General features: G+C 50.6%; 1 protein-coding gene and 1 long non-coding RNA gene across 3 annotated transcripts in view; one reads left to right on the top strand and one right to left on the bottom strand.

The window, feature by feature from the left end:
* Positions 1-2,181: 2,181 nt before the first annotated feature.
* The window catches only part of CD9 (CD9 molecule), a 40,569-nt gene continuing 15,477 nt past the window's right edge, over positions 2,182-27,273 (bottom strand). Inside the window, exons 2-8 of the mRNA XM_017883320.1 lie at positions 16,747-16,852; positions 8,862-8,959; positions 7,955-8,029; positions 5,710-5,808; positions 5,473-5,562; positions 4,764-4,847; positions 2,182-2,686 (exon numbers count right to left, since the gene is read on the bottom strand). Of these exons, the coding sequence (XP_017738809.1) occupies positions 2,621-2,686; positions 4,764-4,847; positions 5,473-5,562; positions 5,710-5,808; positions 7,955-8,029; positions 8,862-8,959; positions 16,747-16,852 (618 nt within the window). The 3' untranslated portion in view covers positions 2,182-2,620. The remainder of the gene's footprint in view (positions 2,687-4,763; positions 4,848-5,472; positions 5,563-5,709; positions 5,809-7,954; positions 8,030-8,861; positions 8,960-16,746; positions 16,853-27,273) is intronic.
* LOC108536510 (uncharacterized) lies at positions 7,975-22,235 on the top strand. 2 transcript variants are annotated; one of them, XR_001887535.1, is made up of 3 exons: positions 7,975-8,052; positions 18,069-18,261; positions 20,867-22,235. It is a non-coding gene; the product is annotated as an uncharacterized LOC108536510 (long non-coding RNA). The 2 variants fall into 2 exon arrangements; XR_001887534.1 differs by lacking the exon at positions 7,975-8,052 and adding an exon at positions 11,935-13,336.

Below are 27,273 nucleotides of genomic sequence, written 5' to 3'. Positions count from 1 at the left end.
GAATGGTTGATCTGTTATTTCCACAACCGGAACAGTAGTCAGCCCTTAGATTAACAAGGGACCTAGGGCCACAGAGCAGCAAGGACACTCAACAATGCCAACCCAGCTATTTTTTTGTGTGTAGTAAAATATATATAATAATCAATTTACCACTTTGACCCTTTTTTGGTTCCTTTTTTGAGACAGCATCTCGCTCTGTTGCTTCAGCTGGAGTGCAGTGGTGAGATCATGGTTCACTGCAGCCTTGACCTCCCAGGCTCAGGTGATCCTCCCAACTCAGCATCCCAAGTAGCTGGGACCACAGGTGTGCACCACCATGCCCAGCCAGTTGTTTTTTTTTAAGAGATGGAGTCTATTTTGCCCAGGTTGGTCTTGAACTGGGCTCAAACAATCCTCCCAGCTAAACCTCCCAAAGTGCTGGGATTACAGGTGTGAGCCGCCGTGCTCAGCCCATATTAACAGTTTTTAAGCATACAATGTAGTGGCACTAAGTATATTAACAAAGTTTTGCAACAATCACCACCATCTATTTCTAGAAGTCTTCATTATCCCAAACAGAAACTCTGTACTCATTATACCATAACTCCCTATTTTCCCTTCTCCCTAGCCTCTGGTTACTTTTAATCTACTTTCTTTATAAATTTACCAATTCTAGGTACCTCCTATCAAGGGAATTGTAGAATATTTGTTCTTTTGTGTCTAGCTTGTTTCAATGAGCATAGCGTACTCAAGGTTCATCCATGTTGCAGATTTAAGGTGGAATTCTATTCCATCATATGGATATGCCACATATTGTTTGTTCATTTATCTGTTGATGGACAGTTGAGTTGGCACCTTTTGGCTATTGTGAATAACGCTGCTATCAACTTTGGTGTTCTGATGTTTGAATGTAATGGCATTCGGGGACATTGCGATCCTTCTTTCCTGTTTTTCTTTTTATAGTGTTAAGGAGGAACCCAAATGGAATTAAGGAATGGAACATAAAAATCGGTTTCTTATGCCTCTGCACTTCACCTTTCTCCTGTTCAGCCCACTCTGCCATTATTGCCTGCTTGCCTCCGAATTGCCCATGACAGTGCAGTCTGAGCACGGACCACACCTCCCATGCAGCGGTGGCTTTGTGATCTGTCCACCTGGGGTAAGCTGAACCACACTTCCCAGAATTCTCTTCCCGTGTGTTTCCAGTTAAGAGTAGAGCACAGAGGAGAAACTTGTGGAAGGTTTGGAGGTGGGAAGTGAAGCAGCGGTCATTTCACAGCTCACACGAATTGTGGCTTCTCTGCTGGCTCATCTGAGCAGAGGCAGGAACTGACACAGGGCCAGGTGCAGTGGCTCACGCTTGTAATCCCAGCACTTTGAGAGGCCAAGGCGGGTGGATAGCTTGAGACCAGGAGTTCAAGACCAGGCTGGGCAACATGACAAAACCCTTCTCTACAAAAAATACAAACCTTAACTGGGTGTGGTGGCTCATGCCTATAGTCCCAGCTACTTGGGAGGCTACAGAGAGCTGAGATTGGGCCATGACATTCCAGCCTGGGCAACAGAGCGAGACCCTGTCTCAAAAAAAAAAAAAAAAAAGAACTGACACAGACGGATGTGTCTGCCTTCAAGGGCTCCCGCTTGGGCTTGTCCTCCCTTACGTTACATCCGTCTGTCCTTCCCAGTTGTCTGCAGAGCCTGCTTAAGCAGCCCCAGTGCCAGTGACTGTAAGGTCAAATTCCCACAACAAATCTCTTCAAACAAGTACCTCTTAGTGGTTCTGCTTCTCTGATGAAACCCTGATGGGTACACACTCATTTATTCATTCAACCAACAAATATTAACTGATAAAAAATACTGAGCGCTACTATGCACCAGAAACTAGGGGCTAGGCCATGAATAAAACAAAGTTCCTGCCACCATGGTGTGACGTGTACTGTCATGTCCCCAAGATATACGTGTCACACTGCTGAATGAGCGTCTGGGGACCAGCTGCTGGTGCTGACTCCTCTGTTAACACCTGTGTGACTCTGGATCAGAATCCCTTAATCTCTCCACATCTAGATTTCTTCATTAGTAAACAAACTGGGGTGAGCAACTTCCCAAACTACTTCTCATATAAATGCAGGTGGAGTTAATGGCAGTTGAAAGACATTTGCAAACCAAATAGCTCTCAAAATAATTAAAGGAAACTAAAACCAGTCCAGGACATTGTCATAATTTTTTATTATGTATCAAATTGTCTTCAATATAAGTTACAACTTGATTAAAGTCGATAGACATTTGTATCTATTTAAAGACAAAAAAATTCTTTATATACAATATCTTGTCTAGAGTCTAGCAAATATAGTACCTTTCATTGCAGGATTTCTGCTTAATATAACAAGCAAAAACAAACAACTGAAAAAATATAAACCAAAGCAAACCAAACCCCCTGCTCAACTACAAATGTCAATATTGAATGAAGCATTAAAAGACAAACATAAAATAACTTTAGCTTTTATCTAGAAGTGCAGAATGGATACTAAAATTAGTGGCAAAAAAAACCAAAACCAAAAACAAAAACCAAACAACAAACAAAACAAACAAATCCCAACAATCTTCATGGGTAAACTTTCCTGCTCAGGGATGTAAGCTGACTCTAGACCATCTCGCGGTTCCTGCGGATAGCACAGCACAAGATCATACTGAAGATCATGCCAAATATCTGGGAGATAGAAAGAAACATGAGGATCAGGGTGGTTTGATGTGAAGGCAGGCTGAGGGAAAGGCAGGACATGGGTCACCCAGTCCAAGACAAATGACAAGGAGAATGGCATCCAGGAGGCCAAACGAGTCAGAAGGTACCAAAGCAGGAGAGATGCAGGCCAGATAATAAGAAGGATGCGGGACGTGAGGAATCTCGGGGGTTGGCAGTCAGGTGCACAAGCAGTTTCCTTGGGAACTTTCAGGGTGGGACAAGGAAGCTCAGAGCCAAATTTAATGCTCAAATTCCAGGTTTTCCTACAGTTCATACAGGTTAGTACTTTTGCGCTTGTCTTTGTGTGTATTTAATATTCTTTTTTTTTTTTTTGAGACGGAGTCTTGCTCTGTTGCTTAGGCTAGAATGCAGTGGTGCGACCTGCCTGCCTCGGCCTCCCAAAGTGTTAATATTCTATTTTATTATTATTATTATTTTATTTATTTATTTTTTTGAGATGGAGTCTCGCTCTGTAGCCCAGGCTGGAGTGCAGTGGCGCAATCTCCACTCACTGCAAGCTCCGCCTCCCGGGTTCACGCCATTCTCCTGCCTCAGCATCCGTGTAGCTGGGACTACAGGCGCCCGCCACCACGCCTGGCTAATTTTTGTATTTTTAGTAGAGACGGGGTTTCACCGTGTTAGCCAGGATGGTCTTGATCTCCTGACCTCGTGATCCGCCCATCTCAGCCTCCCAAAGTGCTGGGATTACAGGCGTGAGCCACAGCGCCTGGCCTTATTTTTATTTTGAGATGGAGTCTCGCTCTGTCCCCCAGGCTGGAGTGCAGTGGTGCGATCTCAGCTCACTGCAAGCTGGACCTCCCGGGTTCACACCATTCTCCTGCCTCAGCCTCCTGAGTAGCTGGGACTACAGGTGCCTGCCATCACGCCCAGCTAATTTTTTTGTGTTTTTTAGTAGAGACAGGGTTTCACCATGTTAGCCAGGATGGTCTCAATTTCCTGACCTTGTGATCTGCCCACCTTGGCCTCCCAAAGCGCTGGGATTACAGGCGTGAGCCACCGCGCCCAGCCTAATATTCTATTTTAAAAGGTATTGTTATATCTTGGCTGGGTACAGTGGCTCACGCCTGTAATCCCAGCACTTTGGGAGGCCAAGGTGGGCAGATCACCTGAAATCAGGAGGTCAAGACCAGCCTGACCAACATGGTAAAACCCCATCTCTACTAAAAATAATTAGCTGGGCGTGGTGGCACACGCCTGCAGTCCCAGCTACTCGGGAGGCTGAGGCTGGGGCTGGATAATTGCTTGAACCTGGGAGGCGGAGGTTGCAGTGAGTCGAGATCACACCATTGCATTCCAGCCGGGGCAACAAGAGTGAAACTTCGTCTCAAAAAAAGAAAAAAAGAAAAGAAAGAAGGTATTATTGTATCTTTTGCTGAAAGGTACTTCATGCCTTTCTTAGATGCCAGAGAAAGGAGGCGATTCTCTCTTTGGGGGCAGTCTGGCAAGGGGGCAGAAGCGGGCAGGGGTGGGGGAAGACTCAGGGAGCCAAGGCCATCCCAGCGAGGACCATGTTCTGTCTGGGGCTTTCCCTCATGGGGAGAGAGGACATGACCCCAAGGAACCTGGTTGGCCCTTGTTGGTTTCTAGGGGCTGATTAGCAGGAGACCTCCTTCTGGCTGCCCATTTTCAGAGACTCTTCAGGAAATGGAATAATTCCCATGCCGGTAGCCTCTAGTGAACTACTTTCTTAGGGAGAAGAACAACAGGTGCGTGAGGAGACATGCTCTGAGGACGAGCTGTGCCAGCACTGCTGCCCATGTGCCCTGAACCTTAATGGCTGAGAGAATCAACTCTGAAGAAACCCAGGGGAAACCTCAGATACTCCACTCAGGAGGTGAGAGGCTTTGATCAGAACGTCGGCCTCTCTGTCTCTCCATTCCCTAGTGGTAAAATGGAAATGCTAAAGGCATGAGGACAAAGTGAGCTGACAAATGCACAGACTGCGGCAGTGTCTGGGCAGAGCATGGGCTGAATCAGTGTGAACTCCTCAGTCTCCGTCCCGGGGCGACGTCCCGCCACTCACCATGACCACGGCAATGCCGATGCCCACCGCGCCGATGATGTGGAATTTGTTGTCGAAGACCTCTTTGATGGCATCAGGACAGGACTTGGGGAGACAAACCAAGACCTGGGTCACACACAGTCCTTGCTCCCGGGGCACCTCCTTCCTCCCACGGCACCCGTCTCACCCGGGAGAACTGGTGGGCAGAGGGTGGGCTGGGGACAGGGGTGTTCAGGGATAAGAGAAGTTCTGGCTGGTGGATGGAGAGGGGAACAAAGGGATGGCTATGCTAATGGATGCTAAAAATTTGGGCAGGACATCAGGGAAGGAGGAGGGACAGGCCCTGCTTGGGGGCCTATTTCTGATACGGTTGTAAGGTCACTTTTTACTATTCTGGAGCTGGACATGAACTCCGGCTTACAGACAGGAGCCACTGACAAAGTCAGAGTGGGAGTCCAAGACTCAGAAGCACGCCTGCCCTTGACAGCTTCCAGGCTGGCAGCAGTGGGCGGTGCCAGAGCACTTGTCATTCCCCTGGTCTGGCCTTTGTTTTATTGCCCTTCGGTAAACAGAGGGCCCCAAGTAGGGGAGAAAGAGATGGGTGCCCTGGCACCCTTTCACAGGCAGACCGGGTCTTTCTGAAGCAGCCCTGGGCTGCTGTCACTTTTATGCTTGCAGGGTTTGCCCACAGTAATGCCGCAGGGGCACCAGGATCTTGCTCTGAGTTTACCTTCACGGTGAAGGTTTCAAATCCGTCCTTCTTGGGGCAGATGTCTGAGATAAACTGCTCCACGCCCCCAGCCAAACCACAGCAGTTCAACTACAGCGAGAAGGCAGGGATGGGGATGAGAGAAACACATTTTAAAAAGATGATGAGAATGTGTGCACTGGTCTGGTACAGTCAGCACCCCTGTGTGCAGACACCGTCCGGAGTAAGACAGGAGGGTGCCTTGCCAAGGCAACATACCGCATAGTGGATGGCTTTCAGCGTCTCCCGCTGGGGCTCATCCTTGGTTTTCAGCTTGTTGTAGGTGTCCTTGTAAAACTCCTGAACTTCCTTAATCACCTACGATGGGCAGACAAGGGAGGGGCAGAGGTGGCATTTTTACATCTTTCTCCACGAACAAATGTTACGTGTTCCATCTTGTTCTCTTTAAGCTCTCGGCCATGTGCTTGGACATCACTGGGCAGATGGCAGCCGCTAGCACTGCCTTCTCTCGGGGCCTTTGGGCACTTCCCATCTCCTCCCACATCCTCCAGAAACCCGCTCTGGCCATTTCTCCCTGTGTCTTATACTTTGGTCAGTTCTTCAGCTCTGCTACGCTCCTAAATTGAATCTCTACGATCTAAAGGATAATAATATTTTAAAAACTACTACTCCTGACTTGACTATTTCCTCAGGCTTCCATCTTCTTTTTCTCTTCACTTAGGTATGAGTTTTGGCAAATTACTAAACCTCTCTGCACGGAGTTTCCACATTTGTCCCTATAGCTCATAGGTTATTGTGAGAATTTAAATGAGATATTGCACGTTAAGTCCTTTGCCACTATGTCCAGTACAGAGTAAATCTGGAGGACGTGTCAGCTATTGTATTATAATATAGGGGATATATTATTATGTGCCTGCATCTGGTACATCCCAATTTAATGCATGTCTGTCCCTTTGATGCTCACCCACATCCAGTTAACAGACCAACAGCCAGCATTTTTCCTTCAGCATCTTTCTGACATTTTTCACAATGATCCCTTCCTATTTCTATGGCTGTAGCTGTTATTGCTTGGATACTTTTTTTTTTTTTTTTGAGACGGAGTCTCGCTCTGTCGCCCAGGCTAGAGTGCAGTGGCCGGATCTCAGCTCACTGCAAGCTCCCCCTCCCGGGTTTACGCCATTCTCCTGCCTCAGCCTCCTGAGTGGCTGGGATTACAGGCACCCGCCATCTCGCCCAGCTAGTTTTTTGTGTTTTTTTTTAGTAGAGACGGGGTTTCACCGTGTTCGCCAGGATGGTCTCGATCTCCTGACCTCGTGATCCGCCCGTCTCGGCCTCCCAAAGTGCTGGGATTACAGGCTTGAGCCACCGCGCCCGGCCCTACATTTTTTTTTTTAAACAGAGTTCCCTTGGCTGGTCTAAAAGTAGTGAGTTATCTCAATGGATTGCTCACGTCAGTTATAGATGGAAGTCCTTGTTCCATTTTTCCCTGCTTCTCACTACCGTACTTGACTAGTCTCAAGAACAAAACAAAACAATAGGGTTCCTTTCCTGCCTCCAGCATCTCTCTTCCTTCCCCCTTCTTGCTGAACATGACAAGGTAGCCCTTCCAAAAACACGACTCTGATATGGCCCATCCTGGTCCAAAACTCTGCAGGGCTCCCCATGTGAGCCCAAGCCCAGCCATGCTCAACCCCTTTGATTGGAAGTCCCCTCCTCCACTAACTCTCCTCCTGAACACACCTCTCATTCAAGGTCTCACGGCTCCCTTGTCTATGAAGCCAAAAGAGATTCCCTTCCCCACCCCACCTTTTCAAATCCCATAGTACTTTGGATATAAATCACCTCTATGACCCTTGTCGATTTCATGTCTTTTTTTTTTTTTTAAATATGGAACGCTTCACGAATTTGCGTGTCATCCTTGCGCAGGGGCCATGCTAATCTTCTCTGTGTCGTTCCAATTTTAGTATATGTGCTGCCGAAGCGAGCACACGATTTCATGTCTTTTTCCCATACTAAATGGTCAAGTCTCCGGAAGTGGGGCCCATAGTTCAAACATCTGTGGACCTTGCACAGGCTTGGGGGCAGCACTTGGCTCATGGGGGCAGCACTTGAACGTGTTATTTATAGATCAGAGGCGGAGGCAAGGGTGTCCAGCTGACAGAAAGCCTGTATTTTCCGAGTAATCTTTCTAAAAGTTGGGGGAGAGGGCTGCTGAGGTGTGAGACGGACAGACACACACACACGCACAGGCCCAACGGGTAGTTCCTGAACATCTACTATATGCCAACACCATGACTGACACAATCTCGCACAGGACAGTAAGCGCACTGACATTCCCTGCCCCGAGGAGGGCTCATTCGCTGGCACACAGGCACGCGATGAGATAAGGGGCCTGGTCAACAGCTGAAAGCGGAACAAAGTGCCCAGCCAGGACCTGCCCCCTGCTTCACTGTCCCCCATCCCCCAACTCCCAAACCCAAGAGATCTCATGGGAAAAACCTACCTCATCCTTGTGGGAATATCCCCAGATGGCCGCAGCTATTTCAATGGCGAATATCACCAAGAGGAAGCCAAAGAACTGGAAGGCAGCGAGGGGACGGGGTGAGAACAGTCCCAGCCAACCAGCCAGGAAAATCGAAGGGTATTTTGGGACAAGGAAGGACAACTCCCTGGGGAACAGGCATCTGGTGGCACAAATGAATAGCCTAGAAGGGGTAGGGAAGAAGTTCACAGAACAGGCAGTTAACCAAGCCCAGGACAGAGGCCACAGTGAGGCAAGGTGCCCGGACATGAGGAAAGAGCTGAGCACAGCCGAGCCCAGAACTAGCATTTACAAGGTGTTAGTTAAGAGTCAGTGAGCAGGAAACTACCATTGCTCACAAAAGACACAGAGATTTGGGCAAGTAAAGGGAGTGAATCCACTCCATGGAGTTTGGAAAAGATCAAAACAGATTTGGAAACAAGAAGGAGAAGGCAAAGGTACCTGTGGGTTCAGGGACAAAAGCAAACGTGGCCCTTGAGAAACGGGGGAAACAAAGTCCTTTTAGTTGCCTAGGGGAAGGGATAAGACAGGCTCCAGAAAGGAAGAGGGGCTGCGCCTCACACTGGGGAGGGAAGAGGGGCTGCGCCTCACACTGGGGAGGGAAGAGGGGGCTGCGCCTCACACTGGGGAGGGAAGAGGGGGCTGCGCCTCACACTGGGGAGGGAAGAGGGGGCTGCGCCTCACACTGGGGAGGGAAGAGGGGCTGCGCCTCACACTGGGGAGGGCCCAGGCTGAGGACAGCTCGTGCCCTTTGGGTACCTTCTTGACCCCATCCCCCTCCATCTGTTCTGTGGGTCTGGGTCTGGGCCCGCCAAGGTTTTGGTGGTGGGAGTCAGGGTGGCCGCGGGGATGCCGAGGGGAGACTCACCAGTCCCAGCATGCACTGGGACTCCTGCACAGCCCCACAGCAGCCCAGGAAGCCCACCAGCATCATGAGGGCGCCGGCTCCGATCAGAATATAGACTCCTACGGGAGGACAGAGGAAGCGCACACGTGTGCAGACATCAGTTCAGAGGCTCAGGCATCTGTGGCAATTTGTTTCCCTCTGCCTAACTCCTGCCTCCCCAACTCCTTATTCCCCTCCTCTTGGGGAAGAAGTTCCCTTTCCTTAAACTACAGCCTCCTCTTCCACCTCTGCCCCTAGGTCTCCTTCCCAGCAGCCTCTCTTCCATGACTCTACTTCATCAAGCCTATGCACCTACCTTACCCTCAGCCCTTCTGGAAGGTGCCCATTAGCCCTCAATCCAGGACAGAGACTATCCATGGGAATCCCCACATTGGGAATGAAGCTGCTCTCTCAGCTCTTTCCAGCAAGATGAGTGCACTCAAGCTAGCTAGCATACACCCTCCACACTAGCATACACCCTCCACACTAGCACACACCCTCCACACTAGCATACACCCTCCACACTCTGGCTACCTTCTGGGACCTGCCTTACAGAGGATGCTGTCAGAGGAGATTTCCAGCAGGAAGGGGCCATGCACATCTAGGCACCCCCCTACCCAAGGGTGGGGGGAACCAACTCTGCCTGTTCCCAGAAGGCGGGCCTCCCTGCCCTGTTGCTGGGTGGTGGTGAGGCACACAGAGTTAGGAATGCCCCCAAGGCACCTCTTGGCAAAGGTCCAATATCTGACTCTAGTGCCAAGGACACGGATCGGGGTGTCAGAAGACCCTTCTTTTGGCCCTAACACTGATGCTGATTGCTGTGTGACCTGGGGTAAGACATTTTCCCTCTCTGGGCCTCAATTTCCTTACGAGTAAAATTAAAGAGGTATGTTGCTAGAAATTTCAAAAGATCTCTATAGCATGCTAACAAGATCTTAACAGTCGCAACTCAGTTATTCCAGGTTAAGGGTGAAGAGGCTCCTCCTTGCTAAGGAGAGGATGAGTGACACCATCACTAAGCCCTTGATTTGAGTGGCTGATGGGAAGGAGGTGAGAGAAGGGCAGCGACTTCTATAACTTTTGCCCAAACCCAGAACAATGCAAATCCCTGGGACAGAATCACAGTGGAGCAGCACTGGCCCCATTTGTTCCACAGCCCAGCAAAGGAACGAATGCCCAGAGGGGCCACCCCACAGTTCTATTCTTGAGAAGCCACAGCTGTCCTGCAGGGACTACTCCCTTAATCAGCACCCCAGCCCTACATGGGCCCCCTGGGAAAACCAGCAGAGAAGTCTCTGTGCCTCCCTGTCTTGTAGGCATGTTCTGTTTAGCCTTGGGAGAGGCTACATGTCGAGAGCACCAGCTCTGTGACTCTGGGGAAGCCACTTCACCTCTCTGTGCAATAGTTTATTTATTTATTTATTTTTTTGAGACGGAGTCTGGCTCTGTCGCCCAGGCTGGAGTGCAGTGGCCGGATCTCAGCTCACTGCAAGCTCCGCCTCCCGGGTTTACGCCATTCTCCTGGCTCCGCCTCCCGAGTAGCTGGGACTACAGGCGCCTGCCACCTCGCCCGGCTAGTTTTTTGTATTTTTTAGTAGAGACGGGGTTTCACCGTGTGAGCCAGGATGGTCTCGATCTCCTGACCTCGTGATCCACCCGTCTTGGCCTCCCAAAGTGCTGGGATTACAGGCTTGAGCCACCGCGCCCGGCCGCAATAGTTTTTTAATCTGTAAAACAGGAGTAGCAATAATGCCCACTTCCAGGATTGCCGTGAGGATTAAGTGATATAATCCACATGTGCACAACAAATGCTAGCTGTTGTTAATTATAACATGAGTAACAATGTAACAATCATTAATAACCACCGTGGTGAATTTTAACCTGCTGCTGTCTCCCTACGGTCCTGTCATTGGGACCAGAGATATCCTTGAAGTAGGGGCTAAAAACGCACGCCCGAGAGAAAGTCTGTGATGTTTCCCCACGATGCACAGCACGACACTCGATGAGAACCCTCGGCAGGTGACACACTGACTTCACTGTCCCACATCTGCATCTGAGCAGGGCTGAGGCTTTGCAGGCAACAAACCACGTAGTCTGCCCACAGCTGAGGTTCACGGGCAGCACAGAGCAGAATGCACACAGAGAGCATTTGTTCCTCCCCCTTCTCCCCCACATCCGTCGTGAGGTCAAGTCACGTGGGGTTACTGGTTACTGGCAAACCCCATGGTGCAAGAATATGGGTATTGTTCTTGTGCATGCCTGGCCCAGACTGGGCACGGGGACAAATGTAGCTTGTCCTCAAGTCAGGTCGCATCTTCCTGGGTAGTCAAACACTGTGAGGCCACAAGCTGGGCTTGGGGAGGCCGTGCAGCCCCACACATGGGGCACCGGGTAAGAGGGCAGCCTCCTTTGGTTCTCTCACATGGGGACAGTGAAAAGGCCCCAGTTTCTCCCCATCTCATGGGGGCAAGTCAAGGAAGGATGAGGTCACTCCTTTGAGCTCCATAGCAGGGGCTGAATAAACAGGAGGTATTAAGAGATCAAAAGGATTTATAAGCACATGAAATACAGTGGAGTGGGAACCAACAGGCAGACATGTTTTCTCTAAGTCCAGATCCCAGTGCATGAACCTGGTGGTCCTGGCAGAGGCCAAGGGAGTTGGATTAGCTGCAAGTGAGCTACTAAAGGGAAAAGTATTCCCCACGCAAAGAAAGAGACCATTCTCGGCCGGGCGCGGTGGCTCAAGCTGTAATCCCAGCACTTTGGGAGGCTGAGCACGGGCGGATCACGAAGGTCAGAGAGATCGAGACCATCCTGCGCTAATACGGTGAAACCCCGTCTCTACTAAAAAAATACAAAAAAACTAGCCGGGCGAGCGGTGGCGGCGCCTGTAGCCACTACTTGGAAGGCATGAGGCAGGAGAATGGCATGAACCTGGGAGGCAGAGTTGCAGTGAGGCTGGAGATCCGGCCCACTGCACTCCAGCCTGGGCGCAGAGTGAGACTCCCGTCCTCAAAAAAAAAAAAAAAAAAAAAAAAAAAGAAAGAGACCATTCTCCTAATGGGGCTTGTGGTTAATATTAAATATTCATGCTAGGGCTCAGCAGAGGAAGATTTTAAGATCAAGGGTTTTGTGGGCTTTAAATCTTGCGTGGATGGCCACAGATCTCCAGTGCCTAGCTTTAGCCCTCTCCAGTCAGGGGAAAAGGGAAGCGATCCCCTGGCAGCTGTGTTTGGGGACTCAGCAGCAGCCAGCAAGCTCTAGGGCAGCTCATCTGGAAGCAGGCCCCATGGAAGTCACGGAACCACTGCAGGGCTTGGGCTGCTTTTTTTACAAGGGCTGTTCAGTGCTTCCCTTTGGAAAGGCTACCCATCGCTTACACCCCAAGCTTGTGAGCCAGGGCTGCTGATGACAATGACGAAGTGTTCCTCCTTATAAAACAAGTGAATGTTAGCTTGCTGTCTGACTCATGGAAAAACTTATCCATCACAGAGCCTTCTCTAGGATTACGGTATGAATTTGCTCAAGGGTTGTTTATTCTGCTTTTTTCAGGCTGACATGACAGGCCTAGGGGTAAAAAAAAAAAAAAAAAAAGGCTGGTGTAGCAGCAGTAGCATAAGCCAGGGTGTCCTTTACACAAGAAATGGAACAGTGTTTTTCACTGTTCATCAGGGCTCTCAGCTTAGGCCAGGGAGAGGACACAGCAGGCTCCTGTCCCTGCACCAGCTCTGTCTTGCAAACAGCATTCACCACGCCCATTTGTGTGAAGGAGAACAAAATCCGGTAGGGCCTCTGGCCTGCAATAAAAGTTTATTATATCCAAATAACTCCATCAGGTGTTCAAAGGAGCCCCACCTCTGCCCCTACTGGTTCCGTCTTTGTTCCCTGCCCTCCCGAGTTCACAGGAATAAGCGCCACAATGGAATTCCATTTGCCACACACTGTACTTCTTTGCCTCAGAGGGGAGTGTTTGTGTAAGGGAGTGTTTGTGTAAGCCGTGCTGGTTTCAGGAGGGAGAAAAATGAAGCCCAGAGCAACAAAATGAACTGCCCCAGGTCACAAGCCAGGATGGGGACGCCAGCTCACTGAGGCCAAGTGTCGCGTGTCCTGAAAATCACCAGGCACCTCATGATGGATAGGGGGCTGGCCGAGGAAGTGGGGAGCATTCGCGGCCTCTGGCTGGAGCCCTCCTAGAAGCCCTCATTCAGCAGCCATGGCTCTGGAGGGACACCAGGGAGTTGGGAAAGGCTGCTGGCCTAGGACCAAGAAAACGAAGTTCCCCAACACGCTTGCAGCCTGGGATTAGGGATCTCGCTGACGGGCTGAATCTCCAGGCCTGGATTGGAGAGAAGGCCCATATAAGGCCGTCAGCCGTTCTGGACTCACCACGGACTGTCTGAATGTTGGGAAGACTGTCACTTGCTTTTCTGCCTGGTGATATCCTTTTTCTCTACTTGGTAAGCAGTGGCCCCACTGGAGAAAAACCACCCCTGGGCTGTTCGGGTTTCCTGAAAAGTCAGCTGCATGGTCAGGCTGGCCTGTGGGTTGCTCTGCAGACAGCTGATGGCCCAGTGCAAGGGGTGGTCACCCCATGACTCTCCCCTAGAAAAGCAGCCAGGGTGTGGCTGGCACTCCAAGCTCATCTGCTAGCAGAAGGACTCCGGGCCAGCACAGAAGGTTGGTCTCACAGTCTCGTGGGGAAGGGGACACAGAGCGACGCCTCCTTGGCCGTTTGCCCAAGGACGACAATTATTATTTCCTAAAGTGTTCAGTGAAGTTCAAGGCACAGCCCAGACCTAAGCAGTGCTCAGAGTGCTGTGTTGCTGTTCTTTTGTTTTTTTTTTTTTTTGAGATGGAGTCTTGCTCTGTCGCCCAGGCTGGAGTGTAGTGGTGTGATCTCAGCTGACTGGAACCTCTGCCTCCCGGGTTCAAGAGATTCTTGTGCCTCAGCCTCCCGAGTAGCTGGGATTATAGGCGCATGCTACCACGCACAGCTAATTTTTGTATTTTTAGTAGCGATGGGGTTTTGCCACGTTGGCCAGGCTGGTCTTGAACTCCTGACCTCGGGTGATCTGCCTGCCTCGGCCTCCGAAGTGCTAGAGGCTGAGGCGGGCGGATCACCTGAGGTCAAGGGTGAGCCACCGTGCCCAGTCAGTGCTGCTGTTCTAACGTCACGTGCATCATCCCCCCCCACCGCCTGCGCTTCGAAGCTCTGCTCTTTTCCCAGGAGGGGGTGGAACTGCAAAGGATCCGTATTTCTCTGGCACAGCTAAATGGACAGTGGCCCTTAGACCCCAACTAGGGGATCTGTGTCTCTTTGGGTTGTGCCTTCAAATCACCCTCCTGGTCACTTCAGGTAGGACCACCGGCCACCAGAGAGGCCCTGCAATGACCTGCAGGATCTGAATCCTGTGAGGTTCCCAGAGGCGAGCCCCAGCTCCTCTAACGGTGCTCACCACTCTCCTGCCGCCCCGCCGCCTTCCCACCTGCCGGCTGCTGGCTGGGCCACCCACACAGGGGTTTCCCTCCCCGACTGCAACTTGGGTGAAGTAAAAGGGCCAAGACAGCCCCACCCCATCCCTGCCAATGGGGCACATTCAGCCAGGACAGACCTTTTCCATTCCGACAGAGGGAGACCCCACAACCTGGCAAGGACGGCCCGAGAAGCAGCTCTTTTAGGCCTGGGTTCAAAGCCTGGCCCTGCCTCTTGAGGGAATATAAGCTTAGACAACTTATTTACGCTCTCTGGGCCTCGGTTCCTGCAGTTGTGAGATAAGAATCATTCCACAGTCCTCTCGGAGTGAAGGGGATTAAATTATATAATGCGCACAAGACAATGAATGACACACAAAGGAGGGGGCTCAACAATGTGAGTGTCTTCCTCCCAGTTCCATCCTCTTACCCATGAGATTCTTACCTCTCACATCTGAAAATATAAAGAATCAGCCATAGAGGCTTTGGGTAACAGAAAAGAAAAAGTGGTTTGTTAGAAGCAGCCAGGACAAGGGAGGGCTGAGTCTCTCTTTGGAGACACAGGCGCCAGCCACAGGGCTTTTGCTTAGGAAAGCGGGCCTGACTGTGCCTGCTCCTGCCGGCAGACCTGCTCCCCCAACGCAGGGCTCTCTTCTGGAACATGGTGTGGAGCATGGAGAGTCTTCCCCAGCACCCGCGCCCGGCTCCTCCCTCCCGCCCTGCAGGACAGCATTCTAAGCCTGTCGCAGACTCGCCAAAAATGTTCTGTTGCTAAAACAAGTCAGGGCGCTATAGAAACCTTTTCCCTAAAACTCTGTGTGTATGTGTAGTTTCTTTTTAAACATACGTTGTGCTTTCTCTCTCTTTCCGACAATAGAGAGACACACCCCAAAAAACCCCAGCTAACAATACAAGGCAGTAAACCCAGCAAAACTATCCACGGGGCTCAAATGTTACGCAACCAATGAACTGTTTTTAAAGACTCTCCCTACCCGGTTCAAGAGGTGGGAAAGGGAAGGTCTACATGGCTGGCCAGCCTTGCTTCTCCCTGAGGGACTGGGAGATAACTGTTTTCTCCTTCCTTTGTAAAAAATAACTTTTTTGGTGGGTGGGAAGGAAGTGACCAAACTTACACTTTGAGCCTGACAACATGTCAGTGTCATCCTAAAAATAGGAGGTTTCCTTTGTTTCTCACAAATGAAAAGTTTCCTACCTCCAAGCCAGGCAGAATACAGCCACAGAGTCTGAATTCATGCAGACGCAAGCAACTGCACTTGGCAAGCACCAGGATCCCCCTCCTCTGAAGGGAGCGTTGACGTGGTGATACAGCAACGAGAGGGACAGAATGGTGCTAGCAAGGCTGCCTGAGTGTAGAAAAAAAAACCCTGCCAAGTCTGTTCATGTTCAGAGGATCCCAGGCAGGTTTAAACTGGAAGCCTTTCTCCCAAAACAAAAGTCGTTTCAAAAACAAACAAATAAAACTCAACACCACAGCTTTACCCCAGTACCAGGGGGTTCAAAGGGCTGGGCAGAGTCCATTCTAGGCTCTCCTGTTGTTGCTGTGTTTTCCAGGAGGCTGATGTTTTTCTGAGTCTCAGAGACCCTATCTGAACCGTGAAGAGGAAGGCCATCTATATCTTCTTCCAGCACTGCAGATCCCCAGGACAAAGCTTTTTGAATTAAGGAAATTATGCAGTGATTGATAAGAAGACATAATTAGGAGAGAGCATCAGAGATGAGAACGGAGGTTTGTAAACCCTCAAGAATGGGTTCAACTGGCCGGGAGTGGTGGTGCACGCCTGTAATCCCAGCACTTTGGGAGGCCAAGGTGGGTGGATCACGAGGTCAGGAGTTCGAGATCAGCCTGACCAACATGGTGAAACCCTGTCTCTACTAAAAATACAAATAAAAATATAAAATTAGCCAGGTGTGGTGGCATGCGCCTGTAATCCCAGCTACCCAGGAGGCTGAGGCAGGAGAATCGCTGGAACCTGGGATGCAGAGGCTGCAGTGAGCCGAGATCATGCCACTGCACTCCAGCCTGGGTGACAGAGCAAGATTCTATCTCAAAAAAAAAAAAAGAAAAGAAAAAAAGAATGGGTGCAACTTTGGCAGACGCAACATCACATCAGAGAACCATCAACATGCTCGACTTGGCCATCAGGAAAAGAAACCACATCAGTGAAATGCAAATTCACAGGCACAATGACACACACAAAAACTGCACAACTTGAAAGGGACATGACTGGCCAGTGTGACCAGAGCAAAAGTCTTTCCCAAGCCCAAGTCCCTGGGTCAACTGGGGCCTCCAAAGTTGGAGGAACTCTGTTGGAGCCAGAGTCTGAATTCACGCAGGATTGCCATCTGAATTCACCAAGCCTTCCCCGTCCCTCACCTGTGTAGAAGCTGGAATTATTATTAGTTTCTTGCTCGAAGATGCTCTTGGTCTGAGAGTCGAATCGGAGCCATAGTCCAATGGCAAGGACAGCAATCCCAGCAAGCTGCAAGACATACAAGACGTCAGCATTAATTCTGGCTGCCAGCAACAACGCAGTCCCCGCGCGCTGAAGGGTGAGACTTGCAAAGGACTTTGTGACCACTCTTGGTCTCTGCCCCTCATATACGCCTGGTAGCTGCAGATGCCATTACGGGGTATGTTTGATTAATTCAGGTACTAAAAATACCAGCAAGAGAGGAATAAACAGTGACCTACCTGCTGCCCATTGGCCGCAGGGGTATTTTATAGGCAACAGAACACTATACAGCAGTGAAAACGAGTAACTCCAGCTACACACAACACTGTGAGTGCATCTCACAATGCTAAACCAAAGAAGCCAGAGCCACAGGAACACACGCAATACGATTCCATGTAGTTAAAAATCGCTGTGCTGTTTAGGGATGCCACACAGGATGCGAATGTTACGTGATGGCTATAAATGATAAAGGAAAAGCACTGTCGTCCAGGCGAGCATGATGCTCTTAAGGCTTAGGTGGAGGAGGAAATCACGCTCAGGGAGGTGCCACGTGGCTGGGGGTGTCGCATTCTAATGGTTGACCTGGGTGATGGTTACGCAGTTACAGACACACATGCACCAGGGAGGGCAGCTGCAATGTCCCTGGAGACCTGCTGCTCAGTAAATGACATGTCAGGGCCTCCCCTCGCTGGCACTGCTGAACTAGATGCTGGGCAGGAGGCCTCCTGCCAAGTCCACTCAGCGCCAGCTGAGCTCCCTCGTCGTTGCCCGTACCAGGGCTTGCCGGGGGAGTGACTCACAGGCCTCCAGTGTGGTAGCCGGCTGGAAGCAGGAGTGGGTGGGCTCAGGTTTTGCTGGCCCACTCTCCTCAACAGAGGCACTCTTATGCCAGAGCCTGCTCATCAGGGACCTTGGTTCTCAGCTATAGGAGCTGGTGATAGCCTATGGTGTGGACAGGCCTCTCTTTCCCTCCTTTTCTCCTCTCCTTTCCCTCACGATATGGCAGTGAGTGCGGGCGTGTTGGGTGGACAGAGGAGGTGGAAATACTGGGAAGGGCCACCCAGACCTCCGCCTGCAGCAGTCACAACCTCACCTACCCCCCAGGAACATAAGCAGATTTGTCCTGCCAGGCAGGTGTGCTTCCGCCACGAGGGGCTGCAGAGTCTGGCTTCATATTCTATTGCTTCAGTGTTCCCATCTGTAAAGCAGGGATTGTAAGATGCGGCCCTTCCCTGCCTTTTAGGTATGGCTAAAGAATAAAGGAGTTAATATCAGAAGTGCATCTGAAGAGGAAGGTACCAAATGGGCTCCGGGAGAACAACCTCACTTTACCAGCGTGAAGCCCCACCAGCCCTGCACTCCCCAGCCTGTGGACTGTGGCTCAGCATCTTCTCAGCCTCTCAGCCCCACCTTAGGGCAGGCAGCTCCAAACACTGGTAAGGACTGTACACCACCACATGCCCCGCGGCTAGACAAGGCAGAGGATAAAAACTCACACAGGCACAGGAACTTTAGTGTTAAAATGAACTTGAGAGCTCTGAGTTCAAACACGGGTCCGGTTTTCCTTCTTAATAAAAGGCCAGTGAGGGAGGGTCTCCTGGCCTAATCCAAAGGCAGCAAGCAGATCACTGCTTGGTTGGGGAGAAGCGTGAGTCTCCACTGTCCTGGACCAAACAGGGTACTCGCATTCAGACTGTGGGTTCCCCGACCGCCAGGAGCACTGCAGTCGGCTTAGGCGGGGAGGCGGGCCCTGCTGGGAGCCTTCTGGGCTAGAAGAGTTATGTGGCTTGAATCTACGTACACAAGGGACTACACAAACACACACTGAGTGGCTCTTGACTCTGTAGGTGGCAAGTCCTGGCCTGGGTCCCCGAGTCCCTGAGTGTTAAAAGTACAAAGGTGATACCTTCCCTCCTTCCACCCCAACCCCATGGAGGCCCAGTCAGACCCCTGGGAATGGAAGACTGAGGCTGCTGGCCACCTTCTGGACATGAAAGTGTTAACCTGAAAACTGTAGGCCGGAGCTCGATTTTGGTCCACGGAGCTCAATTTTGGTCCACGTTTAGCCACAACCTGTTTCTCATCCTGGTCCTCCCCTCTCACCCTGGTCTTGTGATGCTCTTGCGGCACAGGGAGATAGTGAGACAGTGCTCATTACTGTCCTTTCTGCTCTAAGCTTGTGCTTATCAAGCAATTATCTCCAAGTCATCTTACCTTCCCTGATGAGTGAAGTTATGACCCCACCCCTTATCTGCTGGGAAAACTCCTAAGTGAGTTGCAGAAAAGAATGAAAACAATCCCAGGCCTGCCAAGGAACTAAGCTGTAAGATGAGGTAAAGCTACGCTCTGCACAGCAGCCGCTCATGGGCAGGAGCTGCATCTCTGGGAATGTTCCATGCTCGGATGATGACAGGGTACCCCAGTGGAAGCTCCAGGGGTAAGGCCCCTTCCATCTTATAGAAAGCCCCAATGTCAAGGACCCTGAGTCAATACATTAAGTTGAGTCATTGATCTGGTCTCTGTGCACAGGTGGTAAGAAGGATGCTGGGCTGGAGAACTGGAACCATGAGGGAAAAGGAAGCTCTCAGGTCTTATCTTGGCCAAGGGCCAGGCCAAGCCGGGAGTCAGGAGTCCCCTGCATTCGGACCCCACCTTAAACCTTACACCATGCTGCTTGGTTGTCAAAGCTACAACATTTCACTACAACCAGGAAGAAAGAGCAGCTGGCTCTGGAAAAATGGGAAAAGCTGTCATAGGTCTCGGTCTCATAGGCTTAACAACTCACAATAAGAGAGGAGAAAGGTTCAAGTAACCCAGAGAAAAGGGAGGGCCAGGGGCATGACTGGGAGCACTTGGCTCACAAAAATCAGGAGTAAACCCTGCTGCCTTTTTTGATAGAATGACTGAGTTAACTGGCCAGAGGGGATGCTATGTGAACCATTAGCTGCCCCATTTTCTATAACACTGTTGGAGAAATTGCTCCAGTTGGCTGAGTCACAATGGCTTGGGGTCGCAGGGTCACAAAACTTGTATAATCAGTGCCACCCAATAATGGCTTTCACGGTTGTCAGGCAGCGCTAAGGCGCTCTAAAGTACTTTCCAGGAGAACTCACTTTCTGGTGCGGCATAGAGGGGCTCTCCGCCCCCCATCTGGCTTTCACCCCAGCTGCTTTAGTTTTTGAGACAGGGTCTTGCTCTGTCACCCAGGCTGGAGTGCAGTGGTGCAATCATAGCTCACTGTAGTGTTGGACTCCTGGGCTCAAGCCATCCTCCCACCTCAGCCTCCTGAGTAGCTGGGATTACAGGTGCATGCCCTTAATCCTGGCTAATATTTTAAACCTATTTTTTTTTTGTAGAGCCAGGGGTCTCACTATGTTTCTCAGGCTGGTCTCAAATTCCTGGCCTCAAGCAATCCTCCTGCCTCAGCCTCCCAAAGTGCTGGGATTGCAGGTGTGAGCCACTGCACCCAGCTTCAGCTACTTTAATAACAGGAGAAACTAAATGGGAGGGGCCAGCGGCAAGAAACAAAGACAGCTTTAACCCTTAAAAGACGGCGCCAAGTCAATTATTCAGGGACTCCATAAATGAGAATATAGGGGTCCAGGAGGCCAAGGGGTCGATGGCTTCCTCCCAGGTTAATTAGCAGACATGGCGGCATGCTGAGCACGCAATCTCCTCGATGGCTGCCCCACTCCAGCCCACCATCGCGGGAGCAGAGCAGGTTTGACACGGATGCTCAGAGAGACAGGGCCCTGTTCCCAGGGCTGTGGAGAGAGGATGGCAGCCTGCAGTATCCCCAGCTGGTCGGGTGGAGATGCAGGAGAGAGCCCAGAGCTTCCACCCCCAGCCCGCGGCCCTGCCCATGGTTTCCTCTTTTGTTTCCAAGAAAATCCAAATGGAAACATTCTGGTTTTGCTGGGAAAAGCTCCTTTGCTATCTGGCCAAAAACATGGTTCCATCCCTTTGAGAGGGCCGAGAGGAAAAGGGTCACTTTTTCCCATTGTTTTACTGGAAATTTCTTCATTTCTTCACTGGTGCTAGGCCTGGAGAAAAACATGAGCCAAACCTCAACTGAGCACAGTCTACAAAATACTTGCCCAGTCCTTCTCCAAACCGTCAAGGTCATGGAAAACAAGGAAAGACAGAAACTATCACAGCCCAGAGAAGACTGAGGAGGCATGACAACTGTCCTGTGGTGTCCTGGATAGGACCCTAGAATAGAAACAGGATGTTACATGAAAAACTAGTGAAATCCGAGTAAGTGTGGAGCTCAGTTAACAGAATGCACTAACGGTGGTTTCCTAGTTGTGACAAATGAAACATGGTAATATGAGACAGCACAATGGGGGAAACTGGGGAGGAGGGTGAGCGAATTGGCTACACTATCTCTGCCACTTTTCTGTACATCTAAAATTATCCTAAAGCAAAGTGTATAAAACAATAAAGAAGCAGAGGCCTCTCTCTTTCAAAGCTTCCTGTCTCCTTCAAGAACCTGCTCCATTAATTAACCTCTTTCCTGACCGTGCAGGTCTGCCTCTGCCACTTTTTTGAGCTTTGCGAAGACACAGGCAGGTCTCCCTAACCTAAAAATCCAAACAGAACAAAACCAAAAATAGAACCCTCTTTTCTTCAACCTCGCAGCTCCTTCAGGGTGCTCTCTGCTTTCCTTTCACCCCTGAGGGGGCGGCTTAACTACCTCCAAGTTCTCACTGGCTCGTCACCGCCTCTCTCCCAACCCGAAAGGGGCTGCAAGTCTTAAGACTTTTGCTGAATCCTCATGTTTTGGGATCCCGCAGCAGCTGACACCACTGAACCCTGCCTCCTCCTTGTCTGCTCCTTAGACGAACCTCTCCAAGTTTCCTGAGTTAAGCCTCATGCATTGTGCCTCTGCTAGTACAAGTCCCTCCTGCTGGAATGCTGTCGTGGTCACCTAAGCCAAGCCTGCTGCTGCCCCACCCATTTTCCCCCATTCCTCCAAGCAAACAGCAAATGCAATCCCCGAGCAAGCCAAGCACGTGAGCAGGCCAGTGTCCCCTCCGTCCTGTCCTCTCCAGCATCCGCGCTTCGCACTCTCTGCCCTTCCTCTATCTGGGGCTTGCCTCCTGTCTCAGCAGAGCACAAGCTCCCTGAGGTCCGGGGGACCTCTGAGTCATTCTTTTATCTCCTCTGCCCCATACATGCTTTGGACAGATGGTCATTAGTAAATAATTACTCCATGAATGAATGACTACTTCAGTGAAAAATTATCTGAAACCCACCCAGCTCTCCTCTCCTGCATCCTCTTCATTTGGACCAGATTCCTTTCCCGCCAGACCTTTTATCCAGATCCATTTTCTAACGTCTCATAAGAGTCAGATACCACAAAGAGGCCGGGCACGGTGGCTCACGCCTGTAATCCCAACACTGTGGGAGGCCGAGGTGGGTGGATCGCCTGAGGTCAGGAGATCGAGACCATCTTGGCTAACACGGTGAAACCCCGTCTCTATTAAAAATACAAAAAATTAGCTGGGCGTGGTGGCGGGTGCCTGTAGTCCCAGCTACTTGGGAGACTGAGGCAGGAGAATGGCGTGAACCCGGGAGGCAGAGCTTGCAATGAGCTGAGATCACGCCACTGTACTCCAGCCTGGGTGACAGAGTGAGACTCTGTCTCAAAAATAAAAGAAAAGAAAAGAAAAGAAAAATAAAAGAAACCACAAAGAACAATTATTTACCCAGAGAAGATACTAAGGAAGACCTATGAAGGTTGGTTGGGGAATATTTGGGGAATGACAATGATTTCTTTTTCTGTTGGTGAAACATGTCCCAGTGTGACTTATGGGCAAATCCTTAGACAGACTTTTGAAAACCAAGTTTATAAAAAGCCCATGCAGGCTGGGTGCGGTGGCTCACGCCTGTAATCCCAGCATTTTGGGAGGCCAAGGCGGGCAGATTACTTGAGGTCAGGAGTTCAAGACCAGCCTGGCCAACACGGTGAAACCCCGTCTCTACTAAAAATACAAAAATTAGCTGGGTGTGACAGCGTGTGCCTGTAATTCCAGCTACTTGGGAGGCTGAGGCAGGAGAATCACTTGAACCTGGGAGCCAGAGGTTGCAGTGAGCCGAGATCGAGCCACTGCACTCCGGGCTGGGTGACAGAGCGAGACTCTGTCTCCAAAAACAACAACAACAACAACAACAAACAACCCATGCATTGCTGTCCTCAGTCTTTATCTGCAACTCTGCCAGCACCCCATCCCTCAAAGGAGTCCAGTCAAACACTGTCCCGGTCATCCCCTGCCACACCCACTCACCACTGAAAGCACAATTCACCAAAGGCTCCCACGCAAAGATGAGAATTTCAGTGACTCACACTGCAAAATCTTGCTGCAGGGACAGGTTCAGAAATCTTATACCGAAACACACACCGGGAGTCAAAGGAAACATTTCCAATTTCAAAGGAGGATTAAACAAAAAACATCGAAGTGTAATGGAGCTTAGGGGCACCTGGCTGCTCTGGAGACCCTATGCCAAGTGTGCAAAACCAGTTCCAGTTAGAACCCGGGGAGGTTCGTATGTACAGCCTGGCTTCCTGAAGGAAATTCTTGAAGTAAGTGTGCTGAAAAGGAGAAGGGTAACCCAGAAGAAGAGGAAAAGAGCAGTGGGTTGAATGAAGAAGGTGGTTTCAGTGAGGGGGAGGGCGTACTGCATACCACTTCCCCAGGTGGGAGAAGCCAAGTTTGCCTATGGGACAAATCCTACTTGAAAGAAAAATCCTTTGTAGGCAAACAAACTGGGTGCTCTTGGCATGGGCCCCCTTTTCCTCCAGGTCCCCTCTTCTGTAATATGACCTGACTGGCCATACGCTTTTTTTTTTCTTTTTTGAGACAGGGTCTCACTCTGTCATCCAGGCTGGAGTGCAGTGGTGTGACCATGGCTCACTGCAGCCTCGACCTCTCTAGGCTCAGGTGATCCTCCCACCTCAGCCTCCTGAGTTGCTGGGACTATAGGTGTACACCACCATGCCTGGCTAATTTTTAAAATTATTTGTAGAGATGAAGTTTCCCCATGTTGTCCAGGCTGGTCTCGAACTCCCGGGCTCAGCAGATCCACCCACCTTGGCCTCTCAAAGTGCTGGGATTACAAGCATGAGCCACTGTACCCAGCCCATTTTTTAAAAAGGACAAAATATTTGTTACGCTTCCTCTATTCAGCTGTCTTGGAAAGCCCAGAAAGTGGGGAGCAGATCATTGTTCATGGTGGTTTCTTGCTGAGGACTGCCTTAGCCTTGAGGTGGCCACATCTGCCACTTTGGGAGGGGTTGGAGGTGGGCAGTGGTGAGTGGATGGAGTCCAGGAAGGAGGGATAACTTTCTTCCCAACTTCCCATTGTCCACCTGGAAAAGCAATGGCTGCTTGGTCACTCTGCTGAGCCCATGGTCAAAATGATACACAATTTTCAGCAAGGGACAGGTGGCTTAATAGAAAGAATAGTGAGCTGTTACCCGCACAGCTGTACCACCTAGGGCCTGGTTCTATATGGGGTGGGCATCACAATCATCTGGGGAAATTCTTTTTTTTTTGAGACGGAGTCTCGCTCTGTTGCCTAGGCTGGAGTGCAGTGGCCAGATCTCAGCTCACTGCAAGCTCCGCCTCCCGGGTTCCCGCCATTCTCCTGCCTCAGCCTCCCGAGTAGCTGGGACTACAGGTGCCCGCCACCTCACCCGGCTAGTTTTTTGTATTTTTTAGTAGAGACGGGGTTTCACCATGTTAGCCAGGATGGTCTCGATCTCCTGACCTCGCGATCCGCCCGTCTCGGCCTCCCAAAGTGCTGGGATTACAGGCTTGAGCCACCGTGTCCGGCGGGAAATACTTTTTTTTGAGACAGGTCTCAATCTGTCGCCCAGGCTGGAGTACAGTGGCACAGTCTCGGCTCACTGCAACCTCTACTTCCCGGACTCAAGCGATCCTCCTACTTCAGTCTCTCAAGTAGCTGGGAACACAGGTGGAAGCCACCATACATGGCTAATTTTTTTTTTTTCAAATTTTTTTTGTAGAGACAGGGTTTCACCATGTTGCTCAGGCTGGTCTCGAACTCCTGAGCTCAGGCAATCCACCCACCTTGGCCTCCTGAGCACTGGGATTACAGGTGTGAGCCACGGCGCCCAGCCTACCTGGGGGATTTCTAAACATGCACCTGCCTCAACAATCCCAGGGGACTCTTTGTGCTCCCCGGGATTCTACTGCACACCTCTGTTGAGAATGACTGGATGGTGACAGAGATAAACTTGGGCTCTAATTCTGGCACTGCTACCTAGGAGCGCTCTGACACTACACACTTTCCTCAGCTTCTCTGAACGTTACAGTCCTCATTTGCGAAAAAATACACTATGATAGCTGTCCTGCCTTCAACACAGGTTGAGGGTGAGGATTAAATAAAGTGATGCATGTAAAACATTCTGAAAACTGTGAAGTGTTACAGCCAGCTGGATTCCATAGGGAAAAAAAAAAACGACAATAATAATAAACCTTGAGAAAGACGTGAGGTGACAGTGGGGCAATTCATGGGCCTTCTGTGGACGGCTGTTGTGTCCTCCCGTGATCGGAGAAGGCGGCTGGGTGGCAGCAGGGGAATTTAGGACACTGGGGTTCTGTTTTCTGGTTTCTGTGGGAGTCTGTGTGAGCGCTGGGTAGTGGAGGAAAATGGATAAATTTATCCGCTTCACACCCGCAAACTGCCATCCAGAGCTCCACTAAGACTGGATGGGAATGACCACAGAAAAGTGGGGAAGGAAGGTTTAAGGGAAACTGTTGGCTCAGATTTTAGGCTTCTGCCCTTCCCTGGGATCACAAACTGCTTCCGTGGGCAAATTAACCCTGCTGAAAGGAGTTATTACAGCAGCAGATAACAGAGAGGGAGGGGATTTTCCTGGGTTGGGCAGGAAAGAAAACCTTGGCCTCTTTATTACTCTCCTTCAGTAAGATGCTTGTCAGCCCTGGTTTTCGTTTTTGTAATCTACTAAACTTGGGAGACCATTAGTCATAGTTGTCCATGGCACCCAGGAAGTAAGTAACACACCAAATATTGGGGATGCAAGCTTCCCCCAGAAGCAGTTTTCCAGACCCCAGAATACCAGTCACGCTTTAAGAAAGCCACAGAAGTGGAGATAGCCCTCTGTGTTCGCACAGACTTCAACATTTAAAAACAAGTCAGGCCACCCAGACCTGTGGGCTCTGGGCCTCGCCCATCTCCATGGCAACCTTGGCTCACTACTGCATGCCAAGCCTTGGATGGGCTGATTCACTCCTCAGGAAGCCGGGCCAGGCAGTGCCAGCAAGAACAAACAGGATCCCGATGCCCACACCTCCTCCAACCCTGTGTCCTCCTCCCCCACCTCCAAATGAAGGCTGGGGCTGTTGTCTTTGGAACGGCAAAGCCACTCGGGCAGGACTAGAGGTCTTGGGGTGCTCCCTTATCCAGCCCCACCACACAGTAAACACCAGCAACAAGAAAACTGAACTCCGCTGTAATCAGCAGAAAAAACCGCTACAACTTGCTCTCCTTAAGCATCACAAGTAAACTACTGTGATAGTTCATGGCGGAATTTCTACATGACAACAGGGCATATTAGTAACTTTAGTTTTACTACAGCCAAGTTGAAAAGCCTCAGAGATCACAGCCCTAGAGAACCTGAGTTCCCTTTTGTATGTATGACTGGTTGGTCAGGCGCATCCTGGGGGGCCATCTCTCCTCTCTAGACAACTCTGTTCTTGGGACTTCTACCGAGCTCCTGTCTGAAGGCAGTGCTCAAATCTTCAGAAATTCTTATCCTCAAAGGCAACCCAGGAAACTCTAATCTATGCCAGTCCAGCAGCTCTCAAAGTGACCCCAGACCAGCAGCAGGATGACCCAGGAACCTGGACAGGCAAATTCACAGTTCCCTCCTAGACCCACTCAGTGAAACGGGTGGGACTGGGCCGGCACTGTTTTCCAACACCTCCCCAGGTGACTCTCATCATGCTCAAGTTTACGAACCACTACTCTAGGCCTTCGTTTACACACCAACAATCAGGAAGGAGAGAGAAAAGCTCTCTCTGGGGGTTCTGAACCCAGATAATAGCTTTCTAAATGCTAGTGCTGAAAAGCCTGAGGCATGGATGGGAGGTGTGAGCTTCCTCTGAGCTGGAGGTGCTCCGCAGGTGTAAGGGAGAGCTCAACACCCAGCCCAATGAGGGAGCAGGACTGGACCCTGCTGCTTTACACTCCGATCTGGAGAGTGGGAGCTCAAATGCTCTAACCAGCACTGTGAAGCCACGGGGAGCGCACCTGGGGTCACCTTGGAACTGCGGCGTGGTGACCATTAAGGGTGAGGATACAGAGAGGTGGGAAGGCAGGAAGAGTTAAGAAAGGAGAGAGGCCGGGCGCGGTGGCTCAAGCCTGTAATCCCAGCACTTTGGGAGGCCGAGACGGCC

Source organism: Rhinopithecus bieti, unplaced genomic scaffold, assembly GCF_001698545.2.
Source record: "Rhinopithecus bieti isolate Rb0 unplaced genomic scaffold, ASM169854v2 scaffold_13342, whole genome shotgun sequence".
NCBI lineage: Eukaryota > Metazoa > Chordata > Mammalia > Primates > Cercopithecidae > Rhinopithecus > Rhinopithecus bieti.
The sequence above is the reverse complement of the archived record's forward strand: the minus strand, read 5'-3'. Positions and strand labels throughout refer to the sequence as shown.